At 42.4% G+C, this 26,557-nt stretch overlaps 1 protein-coding gene across 1 annotated transcript in view; it reads left to right on the top strand.

Moving 5' to 3' along the window:
* The window catches only part of LOC146573142 (BCL11 transcription factor A-like), a 32,902-nt gene extending 21,746 nt beyond the window's left edge, over positions 1–11,156 (top strand). Inside the window, exon 3 of the mRNA XM_085277741.1 lies at positions 5,788–11,156. Within this exon, the coding sequence (XP_085133867.1) occupies positions 5,788–7,775 (1,988 nt within the window). The 3' untranslated portion in view covers positions 7,776–11,156. The remainder of the gene's footprint in view (positions 1–5,787) is intronic.
* The last annotated feature ends 15,401 nt before the right edge of the window (positions 11,157–26,557 follow it).

The following is a 26,557-nucleotide window of genomic DNA, read 5'->3' on the forward strand; positions in this document are numbered from 1 at the left end:
ACGAAGGCTATCTTGACATTGCACTTGAAACACACATGATGCTTGTAAGAAATGACAGAGATGCGCTCATGTGAATGTTGAAGGTTGTATAACCCAAAAATGTTCGTGTATTTACAATAATCTTTTGTATTCCACTGATTTCTAATATATTGTGTTATGCTCTTTGTTAGCCTATTTTATTCTGCTATCCTCCCCCTAAGCTGCAATTTATTGAGACATATCTTTTCTTTGACAGAACACTTTTCACATTTCCCCTCTGAAGTGCTCAGAGACTTCTCACCCATCTGGGATATTGCCCGAGTCCAAAAATACTCCTGCTTGATTAAGTCTTCTTATGTACCTGGATATGTGTGCTTAAACTGACACTTGGCAGTTTGCAGTTTCTTTGATTCCCGTCCTTTATTTAATACCTTCTCCACTGAGCATTGGCTTTTGTTGACGGTGGTTTGATCCTGTGAAACGGATCCCAACTCAATAAATAATCTCTGCGGATGCTTACATAAGCGACGGTCCATTTAATTAGACTGGTTAAGCTTAGAAGCCCAGAGGTCTTTTCACTGTACTATTAGAGCTAGGATGAGAAACAATAGTGCGCGGCCTCCCACTGTCACTGGTAAGCAGAGAGCAAATAATGATCTGCATCAGAGACACGGCTGGCCCTGCCTATTATAAGGTCTGCCGGACCCGAGCCGCACCCAAACACGAAGCTGTCCAGCTGCGCTTAGTCGGAGTGGATGAATGGATGGAGAGAATGATAGATGGAGTGAAAGAGAGATGGATGAACGGGTAGATGGATGGTCAGTTCAAACACAGTTCAACTGAGAAAAGATCAAAAAGACTAAGGTTATGCTGGGAAACAGACAGCGTAGAGTGATGCAAATTTAAAATTATTCTGGCAAGTGTGTTGAATGCAAATACACAGACATGAATGCATGGATACTACAGGAAACAGTCATGTAGTCATTCTAACAGTGAGTGTGCGTGCTGATTACAAAAAGAAAGTACGAAATTATACGAGAACACACATTTGTCTACTGTGTATGGCGCATTCATTCATTGGCCTCTGTGTGGGTGCCATCTGTGGTTTCTTAGTGGCTCAGAAAAAACTCCCGAGCTCAACTGTTGCTCTTATCACCTTTCATGAGAAGGAGAAAGGAAAGGTAAGAAGTGTAAAAGTCTGATTGGGAACAAAGCTACAGCCAGCAGCTTACTTTATACTGGCACAGGCCTTCAAAGACCACCATGCATCTTTATCTGGAGATCTGCACCCCCTCCCCTGTCTTGCTCATGCCAGCTGCTTTTCTTCTCCTAGTCTACCTCTGTCTTTCCCCATTCCTTTCTGTTTTAGCTCTCCATTCTCCACCCCCCCCCCCCCTCATTGTGTGTCTCCTTTTCACTTTCCCTACATTTGTGCCTTATGTAGTGAGTAGTGGTCAGCTTCCCCATACTGTATAATGTGTGACTCCAACACCAGTCAGTGTTGGCTGGTTTTCTGTTTAGTAAACTGTATTTCCTGCATCCGGCTTTGTCTCAGGAACAAGTGTTTGTCAAACAAGCCTTTTGTCTGTGGCCAGTGGCTTAGCGCACCATAACGAGCCTGGCTGGGACAAAGAGCTGGGTGTATGTGGCTGTGGCAGAGAAACACAGACAAACAGATCGAGACGTAGAAGTAAGAAAGAAGGTCAAGGCCAGTCCATTTGCTCTATCAGGTTTCAGACACACACACAAAGAAAAAAAAGCAGAGACAGAGAAAAAACGTTAAGGTGATAACATGTATGAGGCTTATGACAGATCCTTCTCTTAGTCTCTAAAGCTGCTAATGAAAAATTACAGTTCTGTTGTTAACTGAGCTGAAAGTCATGTAAACCAAGAAGGCCCCTATTGTGAGCTTCTGTTACTCCCCCATCTTTTTCCTCAACCTCTCCTTTCCTGCTTCACCCTTCACCCCTGTCCAGTCCCTGACTGTGAATACCCTAATGACATAAACAGAGTGGTAATCACATTAACAGGAGTTACGGCCGAGGCACTCTTAAGAGGCACTGTATTGACAACCCTCTGTCTTCCCGAGGCACTCACTCCAACACCTATAAACACTTATGAATATTGGCAAAGACCTTCTATTAGCATAATCACTTTTCAGGTGTGTGTGAGTGCTCTCTCGAGCCATAGCGACTGATAACTTTGAGAAATGGCAGTGACACACTGTGTCCCTCGTGTCTTCTGTCTCTGTGGCTTCCTCCTCCTTTGGAAGCCAAGCAAGCTAATCCTGTTAGCCCATTCCTCCATTAGCTAAATGACCAATATCAGTGAAAGCTGCATGGTCACACCAGGACAGGCTCAGCCCACTATCGCAACTGGGCAAGGACAAAAATAAAAATAAAAATGGAGGGCATGGTAAGTCTGCTAACTTTTTATTGTATGGCTAAATAGTTGTAAACAATACATCTGTGAGTGGTGGGTGAGGAAGAGAAAGCTGTTGACATTTTTGTGTCAGTGCATCTTTAACTTGCCAGCACTTGGTCAATGGGTTGTCTTTGTGTCTGTTACTTGATTTTGTTGTGGTTTTGCCAGTGTTTGGGCTTATGGGACAACGTGGAACAGGGTGGTATAGCTACTCTTTGTGTAAGTACATGTTGTTGAGAGAGTGCAAGTAAGACTAATTATGGGAAATGGGCCATTAACGATAGAGGAATATGCACAAGCAATGTGTTCCTCAGTTGCCTAGAATTTCAGGATTCTGTATGACTTTGGTCAAAATTGTTGGCTACGATGTTTTGTGAGTGTTGCTGCGAGGCTACCTTATCTTCTCTTTGACTTATCATAATTTCTCTTCTGTCCTTGCAACAGGCCTACCCCTAGATCAAATCATTTCTCTCTGATATCAGTGCAATGTCCATTAATATCACAATAATAGCCTCCCGCTGCTTTGTGTTGCAATGCTTCGAAAGGCTTTGAAGGAATTGTTAACCTCCCATTTCATTCCTTTGACTGTGTATCTTCTACTTTCTATTTTTCTTTTCTCTGTCATCCTTCTAACTTTTTGCTCCCAAACCACCTGCCCTTTCTCACTTCTTCTATATTCTTTCTGTCTCCTCTTTCCTTCACAGTCTCTTCTTTCAGCCTCTGCCATGAAATGGCAGCTAAGGGGTTGTCAGTGTGGTTTCTCCTCTCTGCTGATCCTATTTCAAAGGGACGTGTAGATTCAGCATTAGCTCCAGCTCTCTTGCTCTTCTGCTCTCCAGCCCTAACTCATCACAGACTTAAAGTTACTAGAAGAAGAGAAACGGACTGAGAAAGCGAGGGAGAGCTTTCCTTTATTCTATTAGAGGACAGACTCATTTATAAGATCATCCTTCCTCCCTCGCACAGTTTCGTGCTTCTCCATACAAGCAGAAAAAGGAAAAAAAAAAAACCCTTCAAGGCCATCAAACGCCTCGTCAGAATGTCTTTTATCCTTTTGAAAAGCTGTCCTTCCATCCCTTTGAGGACAGCTATTAAGGACAATAGTGGGCTTATTTAGATATCTCCTCTGCCATTGTTGTAAATCTGGGCATGTGTTGGTCTGGCTTGTTGATGCCCATCAATGTGTCCACTGCTCGGATGGGAATAACAATTATCATCACTGCTTGTGGCATGAACACAGTTTGTCAAATGTCTATAGATGGAGTAGTGATTGCATAGCACAAGACATGCTGGTTTTGATGCATAAGAAAATGAATTGAGTACTGGCTTTGAAGTGCATTCTTGTGGCTCTTGTGTCCTTCAGAAATATGGTGGGTTGTCATTAGGAATGTCTCCTTCACGCCACACTTCTCTCCTTTGCTCCCTTCCTTCCCCCTGCCTCCTTCCATGATCCTTTAGTGCTCACTTTCCTCTAAAAACATGGACGTCTCACATTCCAGCCAGCCCCTCCTTTTTTCTTGTCCTTCACAATAACAAAAAAAATTAATCTATTTTCCCCCCTCATGCATATATACTGTGTGCTCGCACATTAAGACGGGGATGAGGAAGCGTGTAGACTGAATCAAAGCAAAGTGAACGGGAGAGGCCAGGTTATTGCAACTGTTTTACAAGTGACACGGGGCTTTCTACTTAAAGCCATAAAAACACACACATAATAAGGAAACATACATATAGCAGTTAATGTAATGGGCACATTTTATTTGTGCTTATGAGAGAGGGAGAAAAAAATGTGTATGGGCAAATGGCTTTTTTATGATGGAAAAATTCCATAGTGGGTCAAAGCCCCTTGCAGGTGGCAGCAATTAACTGTAATTTTTGCAGATTGTAATGATCCATAATTTACCAGTATACCCCCTTCCAACTCTTTTCAGTCAAGAGAAAAAGGTTTGTGTGGAGGTTTGATTGGGTGCACATTTTAGCTGTGTCCTGGTCTTTAAGTGAGATTGTTCGGAGGGGGCCACATTGACTCTGGACACATAAGATAGAGAAACAAACCAAAAAACACCAATCCGTTCCCTATGTTGCTCATCCACCACATCCCTCCTCTTTCTTTTAGACTGTCACTATATTTTTCTGGCCCCTCTCACCCTTTTTCTTCAACAGTAGAAGGCTTAAAACATGCAAAACTGTCCATCCACCATCTTAGGGATCACCCATAGTTTCAATCAGGCACACATAGCCTATCATCCTCTCTCCCGCTCCCTTGTTTTCCCTCTTCAAACACAGTATGGCCATGGTTTGGGTTCAGCATTGGCAAATGACTTCAGAAAAATGCCCTCAAGTGAAAGAAGAAAAAAGGGAAGAAATGATAAGAAACCCCAAAGATGAAAGAGGGAGCACATTTGCAAGTGGCGGATGCTTCTTATTTTGCATATCTCTCACTTCTTCTTTCTCCTTCTTCTCCTTTTCTATTCACCTGAGAGGATTTAAATAAATCCATAAAGCATGAAATATCAGAAATAGAAAAGTAATGCATGAAATGCATTTTCATTGGAGCCTCCCCACCCACACACAAACACACATACCCAATTTTCCTCTTCGCTTCTTTTTTTCCTGTGAATGTGTGTTTTTTGTGATAAACGCTGGTACAATTTATTAACATGTGACCTCTTATTTGTATTCAGTGTTAATATGCAGCATCAGATACATGTCCCACTTTAGCCCTGCTAATTCTGTAAACAAGGCTTTGGAGGGGAGATGAGTGTTTTTAACGAGATTAGGCGTGCATTGTCAGGCAAATCTCAGGTCAGTGTGCAAGTGCTATTGAAAGTCAATTATTGTTTTAAATATTCCTATGCCCTCTTCCCGTGTAATTTGTGTGTTTGTTGCCTGTCTCTTGTAATTGTGTTTTATCTTTTGTTCTGTTAAGTGTTAAATCTAAATTCACACACACACCTACACACACACACACACACACACACACACACACACACACACACACACACACACACACACACACAGTTTTCACATTTTATAGCTGTGATATTGAGCAATAACAATTTTACTAAGACGAATAATTTGCTCTGTTTAAATAGAGTGCAATTGTAAATTTTTTTTTTTAAATGTTATTCAATACCTTCATCTAATCATAATAGTTCTGGTCAGAAGTGATCGCAGATATTTTATAGGCTGTTGTCAAATTAGTCTATATTCTCTTGGTTTTTGATAATTACTTTACCTATTTTAAAACCCTACTTGCATTATTTAAGCATCATGTTTCCTTTTATAATAATATATGGTGTTAATAAAATTACTAATGTTCTTTTTATAGTTTGAATCTCCCAGTTTACATTTATTTTCTCTCTGTGTGTTTCTTTTTGTCAGATAAAGATGAGCCCAGCAGTTACACCTGCACCACATGCAAACAGCCTTTCACCAGTGCCTGGTTCCTGCTCCAGCATGCCCAGAACACCCATGGCTTCCGTATCTATCTGGAGAGCGAGCCCGGCAGCCCCCTCACCCCTCGTGTGGCTGCAGCTCCCGGAATGGGGGGTGACTGTAATTCCTCCCAGCCCCCTCTTCATGCTGTACACTTGGCTGATGGCAGCCCTTACAGCCTCCTGAGAATGCCGGGTTCTGGGTCTGGTCGGGATTCAGCGTCCACGCCTCGTGAGGGCCGCTATCCCCGAACGCCACCGTTATTCAGCCCACCACCGCGCCATCACCTCAGCCCTGATGACTTAGCCTTGGCAACACACCATCCCAGTGCTTTTGACCGGGTGATGAGGCTGAACTCTGTGCCATTAGAAGCCCCTCAGACCATGGACTTTTCTAGACGTCTACGTGAGCTGGCCGGAAATGCCACAGGAGGTTCTCCGCCTCTTTCCCCTAACAGACCCAACCCTATGCAACGGCTGCTGCAGCCTTTCCAGCCAGGTTCTAAGCCTCCATTTTCAGCAACACCTCCCCTCTCCACCTCTCAGTCACCTTCTGGCTCACGTTCCACACCTAATCCTGTAACAAATGCAGTCCAATCGACCACCCCTCTCAAAGCAAAATCTTGTGAGTTCTGCGGGAAGACCTTCAAATTCCAGAGCAACCTTATTGTTCACCGGCGTAGCCATACAGGGGAAAAGCCATTTAAGTGTCACCTCTGTAACCATGCCTGCACACAGGCTAGCAAACTAAAACGTCACATGAAGACACATTGTCAGAGTAAGTCTTCACTGCTTAATGCCAAGTCAGATGATGGTCTTTCAACTGCTAGCTCACCTGAACCTGGTACGAGTGAGCTGATGGGCAGTGCCACAGATGCACTCAAGTCAGTGGTGGCAAAGTTCAAAAGTGAGAACAATGGCCTTCTGCCTGAAAATGGAGAGGAGGAGGAGGAAGAGGAAGATGATGAGGAAGAGGAAGAAGAAGAAGAAGAAGAAGAGGAGGAGGAGGAAGAAGAGGAGGAGGGGGAGGAGGAGGAAATTGAGAGAAAGCCTGGAGTAGAAGAAGAGGGAAGGAATGACTACCGATTTAGCTTGAGGCTTGAAGGGGCTCGCCATCACCAGAACAGCGAGGCTCTGCACCCACATCGCCGGAGCTTATCCAGGGAGCCTATTGATGAAAACTCAGCCATGGAGTCAGACCGGGCAGATGATGGAACCACTACTACTATCAATGGCTTGAGACCTCTATCTAATGACAACCTGTCCAGGAAGCTGTTGGGTGGAGGGGTCAGTCCTGGTTCCCTCAGTCCCCTGTCCAAGCGCATCAAGGTAGAGAAAGACCTTGACCCTCCCACTCCCACAATCCCAAACACAGAGAACGTCTACTCTCAGTGGCTTGCTGGCTACGCTGCCTCCCGGCAACTCAAGGACCCCTTCATCAGCTTCACAGGTGGGGACTCCAGACAATCACCCTTTGCCTCTTCATCTGAGCACTCTTCAGAAAACGGCAGCTTGCGCTTCTCTACTCCACCCGGTGAACTCGATGGGGAACGTGCCGCATCAGTACGGAGCGGCACCGGCAGCGGGGCCAGCACTCCCCACGGTGTCAGCGGCAATGGCAGGCCGAGCTCGAAGGATGGTCGCCGCAGTGACACCTGTGAATATTGTGGCAAGGTGTTTAAGAACTGCAGCAACTTGACTGTGCACCGACGCAGTCATACTGGAGAGCGGCCCTACAAATGCGAGCTGTGCAGCTATGCATGCGCTCAGAGCTCAAAGCTCACCCGTCACATGAAGACCCATGGACAGATGGGCAAGGACGTGTACAAATGTGAAATCTGCCACATGCCTTTTAGTGTATACAGCACTCTGGAGAAACACATGAAAAAGTGGCACAGCGACCGCCCTCTGGCCAATGACATTAAGACTGAGTAGGCAAAGAGCAGCATGCTGGTTGCTCTCTCTCAGCTCCTCTGGCTAAAAAGCAACCCTGGCTAACTAGCCAATAAGTAAGGGGAAAGGACAACAGGGTTAGACACCAGTACACAGTACAGCCCTGTTTTCATCCCGACTGGAAGAAGCTAGATGCATGATCCATTACCGGGGCAATACTATTGCATCACACTTAAAACTTTTTGAGCCTTTCTATTGTGCAATAATTTACACGTTTTGTATTTTTTGTAACTGGACAGCATGCTCTGTGTGTTTTGGCTACCTAGAGAGAAAATTGTCCTCAGCTGGTGGGTTTGGTTGTACATGTGTTGCTGTTTATACTTTTGATTTCTTCAACATAAAAAAAAAGACTTATTAAAACCCATGCTGCATACAGTACATACTGTTTTACATATCATGTACAGTTTTGAGTTCAAACATAGTGGGCAGTGTCATATAATCAAAACATCAAGACAAGCAGGGTCACACTTAAAAACTGATCTTTGTGAAAGATTTTCCATGCAACATTTAGATATGATAAATATATATAGAGAGAATTAGGCCGCCTATGAAATGCTAGGCACTGGCGCCATTAAATATTTCTTTTACAAACAGCAGTGAAATTAACAATATGGTGTGAAATGACAACAACGAGTGCCTTGGATATTTTACCTGCATTAGTTAATCCTCCTTTTTGCTATAAGCTCGGAGTTTCAGCTATAAAAGATTACACAACATTTTGTGCACATATGAAATAAGCAGGTCCTTGCATCAAGCACCTGTACGACCCTTGTGTTTTTTTTGACTTAGTGGAGCATAGAGAACCAGCTAAAACAAAAAGAAAAAAAGAAAAAAAACATTACGTGTATCTCTGGTGAATCATTTATCTGCTTGCCTCCTGTAGATTTTTTTTTCGAGATTACAGTTCTGTTTACGGGCATGTTACATGCTTGAGTTTGGTGTAGAGTTTTGGTATAGGTGAATATGTTTTTTGGTACCGTACTGAGGGGGTACTCTGGCGAGTTGTTTTACCAACATAAAGCTCTTAATTTTTCAGAGTTTATTTTCTTTGATAATTAAACAATTTGCAGGTGTTTTTTGCAAGTAACACAGAGTAATGTTTCTTTGGTGTCCGCCAACAGCCACTTGAAGACCCCAGTGTGGGATTTAGTTGTTGTAAGCCAGACAGATTTTTTCAGGTGAGGGTTGGGTGGGTGTAAGAGCATAAGGGTGGATGATGTTCAGGGTAGTAAGTGGGGAGTGGGTTTACCAGGTGTCTCTACAATTCAAAAATCTATGTCGCTGTAGTGTTATTTCCCGTCACCGCATTAGATCTTAGAAACTGTTTAGCGATCCAAATTTTTTTTAACAAGTCACACTGAAATCCAAAATGTGATTCTAAATCAAAGGACAAGAATATTGAAAAAAATCAGCAAATTTTCCCTCGCAGACAAGGTTTTAAGTTTTCACATTTAGTTTTCTTTTCATTTGTCTAGACCTACGCGTGGTAGCCATGTGTTTTTTTTTTTTTTTAAATTTTTAGTCTTCACTCCCTGTCATTGTTGATGATATAGCACTTGTCACTCTGCCTTGGATTCTGTATCTGTCTCTCTAATCGGAGGTACAGTCGGTTGAGTATAAAATGAGTACCGGATTTCAGGTCTGGTACTGCCTACGTGCACTGTTCAATTTTCCCAGTTTACAGTCGGACGCTCAAGGGAAAACTAGCTCTTATGCTGACAGATTAGTGTGGTGTCATTGCTTTGCATTAAAAGAAAAAAAGAAGAAAAAAAAGAAGAAAAAGAACGTTGAACTAGAAACTGTTGCCAGCCATGTCTCCTTCTGAGAACTAAACATTGGTTTGGATCTTGGAAGTAATAATGCAGGAACTGCCATAGAAACATCCTGCTTCATACTACAAACTATAGAAATATACTGCTCAGTACAGAAAAATAAAAATTCTACAAATTTGATTTAAACAGATAAGTAAAATGTGCTGTTGATTTTTTTTTTTAAAAAAAGTAAAACATCAATATCTTTAGGGGAGAACCTTATTTAAATTTTGTTTGTTTACTGTTGTTTCTCTTTTCTGTCCTGGAGACACCAGGACTTGATCACTATGTAATGAACTGTAATGTCTCTCATGTTTTTTGCCTTTACTATACACAAGTCTTCAGGTTGAACAAAAATTTGCATTGGGGAGAGATTTATGATATATAAATATATAGAGAGAACTTAAAATACTTAGGAAATTGCACACTCATGTAAGTTCCTATGTTCAAAACACATTTATGGTCTACTTTTTTTCCTGTATTTAGAATGGTATTTGAAATTAATGTTCACTTAGTGTAGGCACTTATAGTATTTATGTTGGAGCCTGTATTTTTAACTGTTTTGCCTGTACTCTTTAAAGGTTTCAATGTACCCTTTTTCTGTAGTGAAAAAAAAAATCCCAACAAGCTGCCACCGTATATTTTCTTAATTTGGCAGGATAATATAGTGTGAATAATTTGTATGCTTGAAAATAAGTATTTCTGAAAAATAAAATGTTGTGGTGTTCCCCAAGGGTGAGAGGTCATATGATGGCCTTTTCAGGCAGTCCCGCTGGAGTGACCACAATGAGGTAAAAACAGGTGGTTGTACATATCTTTTTAGTTTGTTTTATATATTTTTCTCTCCTGCCATTTTATATGCAGTAATACAAGCTATTGTTGGGTTTTCTTGGTAGAAAAGTTTTTACTGTCTTTGATCATGTACCACCTAAAAACATTCCAGCTGTTTTGCTTTTTTTTAAGGACATTTTGTCATATGCAATCAATTCAACATTAATCTGAAAGATTTTTTTTTATTTTTTTTGCTACAGATTGTTTTTTTTTCATTGCCAAAAGATCCACGGTGCTTTATAATTTAAATATGGTACATCTCATATGCAAGGCATATTCTAAATAACTGAACTCATGCGAAGAAAAGTTTGGTACATGTTATCCATGCTGATGGTACTAAGGTACATATAGGTTTTCAACCTTATTTCATCCTGTGTATTTACTCTCAAGCTGTTTGTTCTAACCTGAACTTGAAGTTGACCTTTGGCATTGGTTGACATTATTTATTATGACTACAAACACGCATGTTCCATTCAGAACACAGTCACTGCAAAACAAATCTGTTCAGTTTTCTCTCTCCTGATGAAGTGTGATGGCTTAATTTCTATGATGACCAAAGGTCATTGACCAACATTTACAAGTTCTTGCTTGAATTAAAGAATTTATTGTTGTTGTTTTTTTTTTCAGTTATGGAGATGCCACTCTATTTTCAGCCGTTGTCTGCATTATTCTCTTCACTCAGCCATTTTGTCTTGAAAAATAATAAAAAGTATTACATACATATTTGAATTTGGTGCTTTTATTAATTTTTTTTGTCATAGTATGCACAGTCACAATACTGTATAAGACAATTAATAGTGTTACATAAACATTTTAATACATTCCACAGATGTTTGCATGGGTCAGCTTGGTTCACATGTCATCAGGGTGGAAGTTTACAATCATATCTGTGGGCAGTGGCCTTGTTAGGTCAGCTAAAGATCTGTGTTATATCTCCAGCAAACTTCTATTCACCCTACCCCCCTAGTTTCCCCACCCACACCTCTAGCAATAGCTTTCTTTCTGTCTCTTTTTGCCCTTCTTGCCTTTGGTCTTCACTTTTATCGTCCTTTATCTGACTTTATATATGTGCCTGTGTCCAAATCTCTTTTTTCTTTTTCAGACCACTCCTTTCCCTGTTTCCTCCTAACCCTGCTGAAGCACTGGAGGGCAATGTGACAGACTAATCGCTTTCCTTGTCCGAGCCTGGTGCTGTTTGCCTAGCAGGGCCAGATTAAAGTTCACAGATAGAGAGAGGTTCCTGCTTAGGCCAGGTGTTGACAGTTGAGATAAAGCAGAGTTGCAAGGAAGTGAGGCTGGTTGGGTGGGTGTTGGGAGAGAGGAACCCTGTGTGTGTTCTTGCACATATACACACTTCTAATCTTTAGCAGGGGGGTTACTCCCGCCCACTAATCTAAGATCACCCAAGTTCAATGTCAGGAGTACAACAATGCTTTGGTCCACAAATCCTGCCACCAATCAACCCATGCATAGCAGACATACTTTTCCCATAGCAGACTCTTGGCCCTTGCCTGCAATTCCCTGCCTTCCTCCTCCTCCTCCTCCTCCATACATAAACATATATCCTTAACTCCTAAATTTAACAGTCGCTGCACTCTGACTGCAAAGTTTTTTGTCTTGTTTTTTGTGAGTTTTACATGTTAAAAAATGCTTATAATCTTAGACTAGTTTTGTTCATGAAATTTGGGAAAATAATGTCAGAGAAAATAAAGAATATATTATACTAATCTTACAAGAATTCTCAGTTGGAGGGCAAGAAATGTATTCGTTTATTATGTTAATTAAAAGACTTCACAAAAAGTGCCGTGAAGATGAAGATTACTACCTTCCTCTTTTACTTTTCCTATAATTTATCTTTCTCATTCGCACGTGTTTGATGCTGTAAAGGCCTCCCAGCATAGCTCTGGAGAGCGCGTCCAGCAAATAGCAGGGACGCTAAATCAACTCTGTAATCCTCCCAATATGCTGCTTCTCCCTGCCCAGTGCTCCCTCTCTGTCTGTTCCTCTACCTTGCTCCTTTTCTTTATTGCTTCTTTTTCCTTCTTGTGTCAGCTGTCACTGGATTGTGCTTATTTATCTCTCCCAACCCCCCGTTATTCATTCCCTATATTATATAGATTCTCTCATGCTTTATTTTTGTTCTTGCCTCTGATTCAGCCTAATTTTTTCTTGGGTCTGAGCCTAACTCACGAGTGTCAGTAGAAAAGGCTGAAGAGCAGAGATGGCGAAGCAGACTGCAGCTGTGCTGGGGTGCAGCGAAGAGGGGCCTCGTCCGGACTCCTTGGAACAATATAAAAGCACTAATCACCCAGGACAGCTGACACCCAGTGCCTCACACATATACACACCGTTTCATAGACACACTCACACATGCACAAAGATCTGAGGATTGCCATTATAGGGTGGAAGGAGAGAGCTCTGCCCAGACAAGACTTGCAGGTCTGGCCTGGCTGGAAAACAAAGTCTGTGTTTTGTCTATGGGCAGCAATGCTTCAGGGCTGAAAGTGATTTCTCATAAACACGGACATATGTATGTACAGTGTGACTATGCACGCAGATGCTTATATCTGCTACACAGCAGTCACGTATAGAACACACGCATGAAAATTTAAAAGGCAGTTAAGTACAGAGGGGTATAAAGGAAAATTTACCCCCATGCATGTTTGTACGCAGACAGACAATCAAACACACATGCTTACTCGGGAACACAAACCACATAATGGATTGGGTGCTTGCACGCTCACAAACACACACACAGACACACACACGTGCGCACACAAAAGTGTCTTCGGGAATGTGACCTTTTCCCAAAAGCCTCCCTTTCCTGCCTCAGCTCCCCTCCCCCTCTGGCTGTGTGAAGACTGAAGGGGTCAAGGGTCAGGTTTTGGGGGGCTGGAGATTAGGTTTCACATGACTGAGCACCTTTGTTGGGGCAGGCCGGCAGAAAGGAAACGTCCAGGAGGGTAGCTGTGTCTGTCTGAGGAGAGCGAGAGATAGAGTGAGGGGGGGAAGGGAGAAAAGAGGGACAGACGGATGGATGTGTGGATGAAGTTGAAGTTTGGTCAGCGACGGCTGAAGTCAAAATGCAAGACTGAAGAGGAAGTTTTTGAGAAGGGCACAGGAGAGGAACAAGAGATGAGAATGAGAAAATGTGAGAACATAAAAGAAAAACCAGAAAAACCTAACCCACATTCCTCACTCGATAGCTCTGCTTGCCTTTCTCCGTGCACTTCTCCCTCTCCTCCCTCTGTCTCCTTCTTGCTATGACCATGTGGCCTCTGTGTCGGGCTGCGGCCAGCCAGTGTCCTCAATGCCTGCTGGCTTTGCCGATCTCTCCATGACCACACAGCGAGAAGAAAGCCCCAGCCAAAATAGTAAACTGGATCACAGCAGAATCAACCCCCTCCTTTGCCTTCTCCTCCTCCTCTTTCTCCTTCGCAACATCTGAGTTGTAGTCTGCCCGCTAGACAATATATGGCGTAACTGGCAGTGAAAATCTTGGCGGAGACCTGGATTACCTCGTTTGTGAAGTATTGCTTTAAATGTCTCTGTGTGTAATTTTTTTTTCCTTTTTCCTACTTCTCAGACCTAGAGAGAAATATTTTAACGACGTGCAACATTTTCAACTAAATGACTCACAGAGGTGGGACTGGTACTGCTGATGGCTTCCAGATAAGGTGAAAACTTTGACCTCACAGCGAAAAAAAAAAAAGGACAGGGGGTGAAGCAAAGAATTTCTTGAATACAGCACTGGCCATAATTGGGTGGCCTCTTTTGGTTTCTTGGTGCACAATCAAATATGGGTCTTAGGATAGATGTTGTAATTCTGCATATTAATTATATCCCAATGCCGTATGTGTCTGTACTGCTTTACAGGGAGGCACTATATATGTAAGAGTCACTGCTATTGCATTGTATCAGTATGTGGTTGTTCTACCTTTCTTTGAAGACTACACGATTGGCTCATTCCAAAGCTAGTGTGGTCAGACTGGAAGAGAGATTGTGGACGATGGAGCAGAAAAGGGCAGTAGATCTGAGACACTGACTGATCTGACCTTGAACCTCTGTAAATTGAGCTTAGAGTGACACAATGTTTAACGGTTAAACACCTGCATCTTTGCTGTCGTGGCCAAATAAAATGTGTTTATATGTGTACTTGTGTGTGTTACGTGTATTACACTGGGGTGGTGTGCATGATATATATGTCCAGTTTAGTGCATGCTTATATTTTCATATTTGTGTTTAGGTGCTTGTGTGCTCTCCAGGTGCAACAGTACTGGCAGAATTTATATGGCCAGTAAAACAGGGTCATGCTATCCATACCCTCTTGCCTTGTGTGTGCTTTTCATTTCACCTGCATGTGTGTCTGCATGTGTGCGCTGTATGCTGTGTGTGCAACTGGAGACAGCAGGGCGCCTGTTTACTGTCCTGTGAATAAAGAGCCAAAGTTCATCCTGCTGGCCTCTTCATGTCCCTATATTGCATATTTCAGTGCCTGTTAAAGCTGGACAGTAATTTATAGCTGCTAAACTATGTCACCCATCGAAGCAAATCTCCGAGTTATTAATTCTGACTTATATTTAACTACCAAGATAATCTTTACATTGTATTTTTAAATGTGAAATGAGAACACTGAAATCATGGTCATACATGTCCAGTAAATATAAGGTTACAGCCAGATGACTGTACAGAAGCATGTTTTATGAAATAAAATAAACCAGTATTTGCCAAAATGACATTCCCAGCAGTTTGGCATAAACAAATAGACAAAACATATGATTGCAATATAATTGCAAAAATCACACATTTTTGGTAGATAATGTAAAAATTCTCAATAGGTGTAAGTTAAGGTTGTGAAGAAAGAAGATGAAGTTGTGACCTTAGTAGCCCGATACTACGAAGTATTACATGTACATTGATTAACATCTCTTTGCTTTTATCTGCTGACAAAGGTCAGGTAGCCAATAAATGAAGAAGCATAGCGCTTGCTTGTCTGCGATTTTGGTTGGGTGACAATCATGGTGATAGTGTAGGGCCAAGTGAGACACATAGGCCTAGAGATGGTCCACAACCATCTGGAAATCACTGGCCATGATGGAAAAATCTATATCCCCTAACTGGAGGGCAAGTATCTGGTGGAGATTGATTGCAGTTGCTGGGAAATCAAGTATTAATACTCCAGTCATATGGGCCTAGAGACCAGTCAGTGAGCCTCTGGCAACAATTAGTTGTTAAAGAAAAATTTAGATTCCCTGAAGTTTTGAAAAACTTCCTCGTGATTTCTTTTGGTTGCTAAGAGTGTGTCATGGTCACCTATAGACTGAATTATGATGGTGAATCTAAGAAAGGTGTGACAGAAATTAGATATGGAAACCTTCCCTTCAAAGCAACAGTTGCAGGCAAGCCAACGTCTTCCAAGGAGGTTCAGGTGCTCACAGCAATCTGCTAGCAACCAAAGCTTTGGGGGAGGTTTTTGGTGCTGCACCCCCTTTGTAGCCAATTTCATCTTGTGACAGCCAACAACCTCCAAGAAACAGGAACCAAAAATTGAGGGTTGCAATACTGAGACTCACATCATATTGGCAAAATAAAGGTCTAATAAATACTGGGAGAATGACATATAGTTCTTTTGTGTTTAGATGTTTATTTTCTTTCTGATTTTTCTGACTGTTTATGTATGAACGTGTATATACTGCGATACTCCGGCACTAACCCTCCCTTCAGGGGCCAGCAGAGCTCTCTGAGCCACTCCAGCTGCTGCTGCAGAGGTGATAGAGGCTAAAACCATTGAGGTGGAGGGGTGAAGGGCTTTGGAAGTTTCTGGAAGTTTCTGAGAATTGCTGTGCCACTCTTGGTTCACTCCTGGTTCATTCCTGAGGCCCAGGGGTTAAAGAGAGTGGGATGAGGGGGAGGGCAGAGGGACTGCAGGGCCACAGTCACACGCTTGACCTGGCAGACCTTGACCTTACTCCAACCTATACATACTTACTTTTGCCTGCAGTATTTACAGTTTTGCGAACGAACCACATGAACTGTATTTGAATGTTTTGGAAGCCCTTTTTTAATTTATCTCAGAGTAATGTAAAGTAGTTAGTGTGTGTCACAGAGAATCATAAAGATTTCGTTTATGTTAATGGATATTATTAGTTAGGCTCTTTTTTTATTGTCATTTCTCGTGTGGCACTCTCACTGTCAGATCTACAGATTTGTCACTGTTTAGGTAGTTTGTGCATTTAATTCTTCACAGTTTTTCATGATTTGCCATTCGCCATGATGGACTTTGCAAGTGTCCAGGCTCTTCCACTTGGGTTACACTAGTGTAGTTGACACTCTTGAACCAAGCTGCCTCTAATATTCTGTCCTTCATGGGGCCAACCGGTAGTCTTTAGTGGGGACACATTCATTGTGGGCCTCCTTTCCTACAAAGCGCTTGTCAGTCATTGTGTTGAACTTGTGTTGTTTCTATGCGGCGCTTGGTAGCACAGCTGTCGTCAAAAGACCCAAGGCTACTCTATCCTGAGCTGAAAGAAACAAACAAACAAAGCCGTAAAACAAGAAAATGAAAGACAAAAAAGGGTCACAAATAATGAGTGTACAAAAACCATCTTGTCAAATTGCACCTTGGGAGTCTGTCTTCAAGAAGAGTGAGGGGTAAGAAGCTTCTCAGCAGACCTGGGGCACAAAGGGACTTGGCCCCTCCTGTGTTACTGTTAGCCAGGCCCTTTAGATGAACTTGTCTCCTTTCAGCTGGCGCTCTCATGCCCAGGTGTGTCCTTGTGTGTGTGCATGTGTTAGTATCCACAGCACTGACATCTCTTTGGCCCCAAGTGCTCTATTGAAAATAAGACGGAGAGCGAAGCAAATGAAAAGAGATAAAGTGCAAAACAAGGATGAGAGGAAGAATAAAAGAAGAGTGGCTTCCTTGCTTTTCAGGGCAAGGACAATGTTCAACCCTTTCTCCCACGCTCTGGACAACACTCTCTCCTTCACCGCAGTCTACTTAATGTCAAAGACAATCAATTTATATATTAATTTATTGAAAAGCCATCAGGAATTTGTTCAATAAGGAAAGAGATTCACCTTTGTGAATGTGTGAATTGAAAAAGGAATCCAAGGTAAACCACTTCTAATAAAGTAAATATGTTTTGCAGATAACCCTTTTTGATATTTAAATTGCATTATCCAAGAACATAAAGATTTGATCCGATGTGACAAATTGAATGCCTAAATTCAATATTCATGACTATTTTGTCCATACTTTCCCAATATTGCAATCACTTTGGGTAGCTAGCCAGCCAACCAAGCAGCCATCCAGACAGGCCAGTGATGGGCTCCATGCCAAGGCCAATTGAGAGGTGCTACTGTGGTGGAGAGCCAGAGGGGAGATGGTCATCCATTATTCATCACTAAGCCAAATAATCCCCAACAGAATTGGTCTGGTCTTGTCTGGCCCAACGGTTAGGGAATGGATGGGATGGTCCGGGGGGCAAGAGGGAGGGTTTCTGGGGCTGGGGGATGGCAGTCTTTTTTTTGCATGAGGTTTAGTAGGATCTTTTCGGGGGGCCGAAAGGGGTAGCGAGCTCTCTGTAAGGGGTGGGAGGGGGTTCTTTGAGGATTAGATGCAAATATGTCTTTGATAGCTTTCACAGTCTGGGAGTCCCATTCTGTTTATGGATATTCATATTAAGTCTAATCTTTGGAAACAATCCCTGACATGGAGAAGTAAGAGGCTGCTGGGATGAGGATGGCGCACAGAAGCAGCAGGGGGTTCTGGGGGATGGAATGGATCTGAATGGGGTGTCCCCTGACCCAGATCAGGGGCAGGACCAGTAGAAACCCTCATGGTGTGTGGGACCTAGCACCAAGTGAAGGATGACCCCCCCTTGTCCCACCCACCGAAAGCACTGATGTGTAAAAATGCAAACACCAGCACACTTAAACACACACAAACATACAAATTCTTGTACAGACACACAAAGTATAGACACAGACAAAGCAATAGCACTTCATCTGTGGTGTCACAGACAAACAGTAAATTCAGACACAATACAGACTTCCCCTCCACTTTCTCACTCTCTTTTCTCTCTTTATGACTTGTGTATTTTTTCAAGGCATTGGTCCCAGTTACTGTTTTGTCTTTATGTCCTTCCCTGCAGGCATGCACAGTTCACAATGAAGAAGAAGATGATTCTTCTCAAGCTGTCAGCAACTAGCAGCTGTGTCTCTTTGAGCTTTTACAAACCTCTGCAACAGTGTTGAGTTATTCACCTAAGAAAACATGTCTTGTGGACAAATACTTTTCATCAACAGCCATGACATTTTGCCCCAGGAGTTTCTTTTAACACAAGTACTTAGTTGTTTTCCTCCTTAAAGAAGAACAGGTGTATGTACACTCATGTACATGTACACACACTCATATCAGAGTGTGCTTTTTTCTTGCTCTTTAAAATTTTCAAAAAATGATGACAGCTGAGAGCCTACTACTAAAAACGGTGAATAACAGAGAAAAAGTACAAATACAATGTATCAAACCAAGAACATCAGCATGAGTTTATAACTGGTCCCGGTTCATCAGACGCTGTATCGACTTTCAGACTGGCTTGACTGTCATAAAATCCAAAACACCTGTGGCCCAAGGTTTGTATTTCTGAACAAAACATTGGAAAGTTATGATGGAGCAAATCACGACATGAGCACCATCGATAGTAAAAAAGAGCAAACTCAGGGGTATAACAAAAAAGTTTGTCTGTTAGTGTTAAGTGTGGCATTTTGTACAATTTATACAGTGGACCAGACATGGAAGGTCCTCTGCCTCGCACCAGGTCAGGGATCACAGAGTGAGGTGAAGGACCCAAGGGGAGGAGGGGAGGTTTTATGCTCCTCCTCCACCCCAGCTGGGACTGCAGTCTCGCCTCTCCTTACAATATTCCTTCCCCCATCTCCTCTTTTTTCCCCCCCCTATACAACCTAACCCTGGTCCTGGTGTGCTATAGGGCTTTGGGTCAGGGGGTTCATAAAGGATATAGAGGGTTTCCCTCTCTATCTGTGTGCGCACAATCTTGTGTAAGTGTGTATGCATGTGTGCGGTGTGCCTCTGTGCGTCTCTGTGTGCGTACTGGGGGAGGGGGTGGGTATTAGGGGCTGTGTCTCACGGGCATCAAGGGAAAAGGAAGAGAGCCAGACAGCAGATCATTTCACTACACATCCAAACATGTACAGGCACATGCATGCAGGCATGTGTGCACTGCGTTATTTTACGCTACTTTGCTCTCAGTTAAGTGCTTTTGTCTTCATTGATATTTTATAGATGACATTCAGCTCAAAAAACCTTTAGTCAGGAAACACATACACATACTTTGATGAAAAGTCATGTTGCAAAACTTTAAGTAAAATACCATAAGTCACATGACAGTTAATATGATGACATCGTAGACAGGGATTGTGTTGTTGCTATTCCTGCACAACTGCACATTTCTGAATGCTGGTCAGTGTAGCTATTAACATCATGATGAGACAAAACATTGGTCACAATGGGCTATGTTTTCCATTTGAATGCGTTCACTCTGTTCTTTCACTGAGGTTGGTAGGGTAGGAGTGGGCTAGGGTAATGGGGGGGGGGGGGGGGGGGGGGGGTATGTATGTATGTGTGTGAATGTAATGTTGGTGGTGGCAGGAGGCTCAGCTGATGCTGACCAGTGCACATGCACATTTCTTCAACCAAAGTGACATCATTATATGTGTACTGGATTATAATTTTGAATGTATTGTAAGTGTGTGTGCAGCATTTATGAATTACAGCAAGTTCACGAAAATGAATGGAAATAGCTGTCGTGTGTGTGTGTGTGTGTGTGTGTGTGTGTGTGTGTGTGTGTGTGTGTGTGTGTGTGTGTGTGTGTGTGTGTGTAAAAGAGGGGTTTGGGGATTCTGGGACCCCTTTTCCCAGACATGCACTGACCTTTCCAACCAGACGGGGATAAAGGGACAAGGAGGGAGGGCTGAGGACACAAGGACACTGGAGTGTGTGTGTGCATGCAAGCTTATTTGTGTGTGTGTACATGGCATGTGTGTGTGTATGTGTCAGGGTGTGTGTGTGTGTGTGTGTTAGTTGTTATCACGGACATCTGAACCAGCCAGTTCACCCTGTCCTGCTGAGTTTGGCCTGGTACAACCAACTCCCCACCCCCAAACATCCACTAACCACAATCCCCCATTCCCTCCATCTCTCTTTCTCCCCTCATCCCTCTCTCCTCTCATCTTTTGTCGGTTTCTGTCATTGTGCTACCCCCTCAGCGCTCTCTGTATGCAAAAAAGTTGCTGAGGGCTCGCCTGCTCTGGACCCTCGCAAATCAATTTGTCTGTGGGAGAGGTGAGGGCAAGGAGGTGGGATGGAAAAATGCGCTGCTCGGAGGACAACTAGGTGTAAAGCCTGAGGAATGCAAGTCTCACTTCTTCAACAATGGCAATATCTCCTATTCTTTGCCATATTGGTAGCAAATGAAGAGGTTGTCATGGAAGCCAATTAGTAGTGGGGTTACTTGTGGGTCTTTAATAGTTAATCAAACTGAAATTGTTTGCAAACTATAGACAGCGCAGTACAAAAAGGTTTTATTACATAAACATTAACTGAAAAATTGAGGTTTAATTTGCAAAGTCCAGTGCTTTTCTGGCTGTTGAGCAGGGTTTTGTTGGTTGGGACTTAAAATGAAAGTTGTAAGTAATGTCTCTGCTCAGTTTTTCAGATTGACACTTGGTTAAATCCACTTCAGTGTTATTTTGTCAGCATATAGCTGCCAATATGCATTTTTAAAAACTCACAGCTTATGCTCACTTATTGCCTATGGATGTTGCTATTTTGGCACTTTGGTCAATAATGATGAATAGAAATGGGGTTCACATCTTTCAGTTTAGGTCTAGCCAACAAAATTTAACATATAACAGCAAGGAATCTTGGCGTTGTATAGCCTTTCTCTTAAATCTTTATTCTGTTTAAATGCAGAATAAAAACAAAAGATTAACTATAATAACGGTAAAACTGTTTTTTTATACTGAATAAAAAGGGAAAATTTATTGAGTTTTGACATTTTTTCTGTTGTTTGACAAATGGCTTACGGACATATATCTAATTACCACTGTGTCAGTCAGGAACAAAAAAAAAAGCATGTAAATCCAGACTGACCCTGCTGCACTGAGAGAAGGATCAGGCATTGATTGCAGTTGTCCCTCTCTCCCGCTCTCACCCTGGATGCAGACAGGACTCATCCCAAAGCACAGAGGCTTGAGAGGGCCTTTGCTTGACTGCAACAACGATGATCAATACCTGTCACTTCGGTCTCGTCTGGCCCTGCTCCCCTGCCCCCCACCACACAGTGAGGCAGTCTATGAGCCAAAGACTTTCACACACACACACACACACACACACATCAAAACATGGTGAAGCACCATGTGTGAGAGTACACATAACAAAAGTTTATAAAATATCTGCATGCACACTAAAAGTATATGAGCATGCAAACATAAACAGGCAGATTTATATGCAGAACAGATACATAACATGTGCTGTAAGATGACACCCACACACACACACACACACACACACACACACACACACACACACACACACACACACACACACACACACACACACACACACACACTGTGACAGGGAGGTCAGACAGGGCATTCAGACCCAGACACCAGTCTCTTCTCTGGGGTCAAATCACAAGGCCAAGGTCTACTCTCTAACCTCAGTGGCCCTTCAGACGAACACAGAGACACAGACATACACATTTCCACAATAAACCCGGCTGACCAGCCAACAGAGAGGGGGGAGAGGGAGGAGGGGTAAGGGGGAGTGAAAGAATGGGGTGATGGGGGATGGCTAAAGGAGCAACTGATGGTTCTGGACAAATGCACTGATGGAAAAATGCAAGTTAAAATTTGCGTGTGCAAATGTGCATTAACATAGTAATTCACTTTAGAAACAGGACTTTATTCTAATTATTATTATTTTGTGCAAATTAAAAAATGTCACATTTATTAACCAGAAAATGAAATGCACCTAGTTGCTCTATGTCTGAGACTGTTGAAGGGTAGAAATAAAAATAAAATGTATTGTGCTGGCTGTTACCGTAGAGATGGGAGTACAGACTTGGTTTGCTTGTTCTCAATTCTCTCTCTTCTCGTTCTGTCCTCCCCGTCTCCTTACTCAAGAGACCCTTGCTCTGCCCAGCCGGAGAGATAAGGAAGTGGAAGGGCCAAGTTTACTACTGCAGATAAGCTGTAATTGCAGGGTAATAAAATGACTTAAAAAAAATGAAAGGAAGAAATGATGTAGGAGAGGAAGAAAGAACGGACACAAAGGGGTGAATTGAGCACACAGAGAAATGATTGATGTAAGCCGTGGCACTGCCTTCGCTGACAGTTATCAGCGAGGGCAACCTTTTGCTCATTACAGTCATCTACTTGCAGCCTGGGACCAGTGGCTGCACTCAAACAATAACTGCCAGCCTTGACCCTTTCTGATAAACAGCAACTGCAAACTAACTTGCTGAACAATCACTTCTGTGTTATGGGACACTACTGAGTTGGTGCTTCTGTAAATGCAGGTAATTTAAAACGGTTTTAGACTCATAAAACCAGCTGTTCAAGTTTTGTACATTTTTTGTTGGGGCTATAAAACTACGACGACATTCACAAAGCTGTCATTCAGCATAATCACCAATCACAATCATCATATGTTACCCTGCTGCTACAAGCAACAGTTTTATGTAATGTTTTGTCAGAATTCAGTTATGACTAACTGTATTAACTGTTAGTCGTGATCTGCAGGTTTTCAAGAAATATTTTTTTAGATGGTCAGTTGTCAGTTGGTCATCAAGGCATGATAAAGATGAGAGATGCTAAAAGCACAGATTTGTCAGGTAGTGCTAAAATAACACAGGTAGTTGAAATGGTGGAGCAACTGAATAAACAAAGCAACTGTAGAAACTTTACTTGTGATAGATGAGGAGGCAAAGGAGGCAGAGGAGACAAAGACGGGAGGTGTAAAAACCAAGAATGAAAGAAGAGTTAACCTGGCATTTTGATGATAAGAGCTTCAAGTAAGTAAACCTCTTTTGAGGTATTATAAGCAACAATTATCTGACATTATTTTTGCTAGCTCAGTATTTCAAAGAGGTATTCTATAACAAAGGCGATAAGTCTATATGGAATAAGTTGTTCATTTACTTTCAGTCTGTCCCCACCTAATTTTAGTTTTAGGAATTTTTAAGATTTAAACTACAGTCCAGTGGACTCCAGCTTTAGAATTTCATAATGCCTCAAATCCATTATAAAACTCATCCAAAAGACAAAAACTCCTCCAAGGATTTTTATAGATATTGTCCTTTGGAAGAGATTTGAAGTTTCCACAAGCAAAAAAGTGCTGCTGGACTCAAAAAACTCATGTGACTATTTTTCACAGTAATGAAAAAACTGGTTTGATTAAAAAAGAAGGTGTAGAATGAATAACATATCTCATTACAAAGTCATTTCATTTCTGAGGTTGTACTGGTAAAGGGGACTTTCATATAATGCGTGTGACAGGCAGATCTACCGTTGGTGTGACCACCAGCCCTTACTTCCTTCCTCTCTGCTGGCCTGGGGAAGAGTGTGTGTCCTGTTGCTTTGTTCCTCTGAGGGTTGTGTATGCAGGTGTGCATGTGTGCACACATCTGTATGGTAGATGTTTTTCGGTCACACTCCACAGATCGTAGGAGGTCAGGTGAGATTGAATCTGGTTCTTGATTCCTGGAAAAATGGAGAGCTGCAACATGTCACACAAATGCCGTGACACACAAACGCCAAGCACAGAGTAACATGCGCAGATCTCACACACATACTTATTTTTTTCAACTGTCTGTCCCCCCCCCCCCCCCCCCCCCCTTTCAGTCAACATTTCCTCTTCTTTGCTTATTTGCCAATTACAAAGGGTCCGATTCAGATTTAAATTCTGGCATTTACTGGTTGCTTAAATTTAATTTTAAAGTACTTGTGAAGCTTCTTCTGTTTCAGAGTTTCTTTTGTTCAATGAACTGTTGGTTTTGCAGAGGAAAAAACATAATGTATAGTATCCAAATAATTTTATTTGCCAGGATCAAATGGTCCTTTTAACCTTATGTTTGTGCTGACCAGCACATCACATCACAAATTGGAGCACATCACATTTTCAGGCTAACTTTTTAAACTAGTCTTATGCTATCTACCCACCTCCCTCTTCTGTGCACAGTCTTATCTGAGAGGCCATTATACCGGCTTCTCCATATACTACTATCTTCACCGACAGTGATAAGATACCTGGGAATGAGGTAGACCAGAAAAGGGTTCAGGCAGGCTATCTGTCTCTCTGTCTGTCTCTTTCTAACTCTCTCTCTCACACACACACACACACACACACACACACACACACACACACACACACACACAGACATAGAAGGCTATAAACAGGTTGTCTGCATAGTATCATAGACAAGGCTTTGCTGTGATGCACCGGAGGAGCCGCAGTCTCCTGCTCTCTTAGCTCTGTGTAAATACACTGCTCATTGTTTATATAGCGCGGTGTGGCTTCAGGTTCCAGGGACCATCACTCTGGGTCTGGGTCAGATCGCCAGAAAGACACACACTCACACACACACACACACACACACACACAAACTTGTAGAAGTATGAGTGCACATGTGGCTGCTCACATACACACATATTCCCCCTAATGCAAACCAGACTCCCTCTCTCCCTCTCTTCTTAGAGAGAGAGAGGGAGCGGGAGTAGGGAGACCGCACAGCGTTGGAGCTTGGCCAAATGGACCAGCGGAGCTTGTTTGGAAAGCTTTCAGTCAGAAAGCCACTTTTTGGCAGGGCCCCTGTGAGTGCTGCTGAGCCCTCTGAAGCGGGCTGGAGCTGCTAAAATAAATAATGGTTAGAGCTGAGGGGGTAAGAGTGGCGTTGGAGGGTAGGGGGGTACAGGGGTAGCAAGACGAAAAAGGTGGGGTGGGGGGTGGAAGACGGAGAGAGGGACTAGGGTGAGGGGAGGATGGGTGTGGTTTTAAAGACCGCTCCTGTAATTATATCTGTCAGTCGACACCAAGGCACTTGGACTGCCAATTCTCATGTTTCCCCTTACTCTCTGCTGCCATCACGTAGAAAAAGAGACAAACTAGAGGGGACAGAAAGACAGAAAGATTTCTGTGTCTGTCTGAATTTGTCCTGCTGCATACACATTTTTATGTGAGCATCAGCATGTGTCTGCGAACAGTCCTGCTAGCTCCCTGGGTGGTGTGTGAGCATGAGTGCATTGATGTGTGTGTGTGTGTGTTGGTGGACCTGCAGGGAAACAAACCTGGTCATTCTGGGAGAGGGAGATAAGGAGGTGTTTCACACGAGAGTATGTTGGTCTTTCAGCGGGGAGCAAAAAAGCGGCCCCTCTGTACTCTGGCTTGCAAAAAAATAGCCAAGAAAAGCTTTTCACACATTAGCTGAGTAGAGCATGAGCACAAAGTATGTCGAAGAGCGTTAAAATGGACTGAGCATTATTCATTTTCAAATGTAATGATCATGGCTAGCTAATCTGTTGATTTTTGTGGTGCTATGTATGACGTGTGACTTCTAATCTAAGCTATCAACTAATTTTAATTTTATTTGCAAAAGCAATTAATTGTTGCAGTTTTAAAAGTCAATTATTTACCATTTTTTTCATAGTTTTGTATGTTAGCAAACTTTTACCTGGCAAGAAGTGCACACTGATCACCACAAAATAGTTTTCTAAAAATGTAGTAAATATATGTAGTTAAACTGTGATTCATTCCTATAAGATTACGTGAAACTACTTTTTAATGTACTTGTAAGACTGTATGAGTTTGTGCATCCATTCCCACTATACTGACACAATAGGAAGCATGGAAACAACAGGAAAACCTTCCATTATGTTAATACGGGAGTGTTGAGGCAATATTCCAAGGGTTATAAACAATATTAAAATAATTGAAGTCTCATTTATTTAACAAGTGAATCCAAATAGGAGAAACTGGGGGCTATTAGTACACTGATCCAAAGTGATTACAGCCAGTTTTAGAATTTACTGATACCTTCA

This window comes from Mchenga conophoros, linkage group LG6 (genome assembly GCF_057382185.1).
Source record: "Mchenga conophoros isolate Kocher_MC1m ecotype Shallow Benthic linkage group LG6, M_conophoros_male_GT1.1, whole genome shotgun sequence".
Classification (NCBI taxonomy): domain Eukaryota; kingdom Metazoa; phylum Chordata; class Actinopteri; order Cichliformes; family Cichlidae; genus Mchenga; species Mchenga conophoros.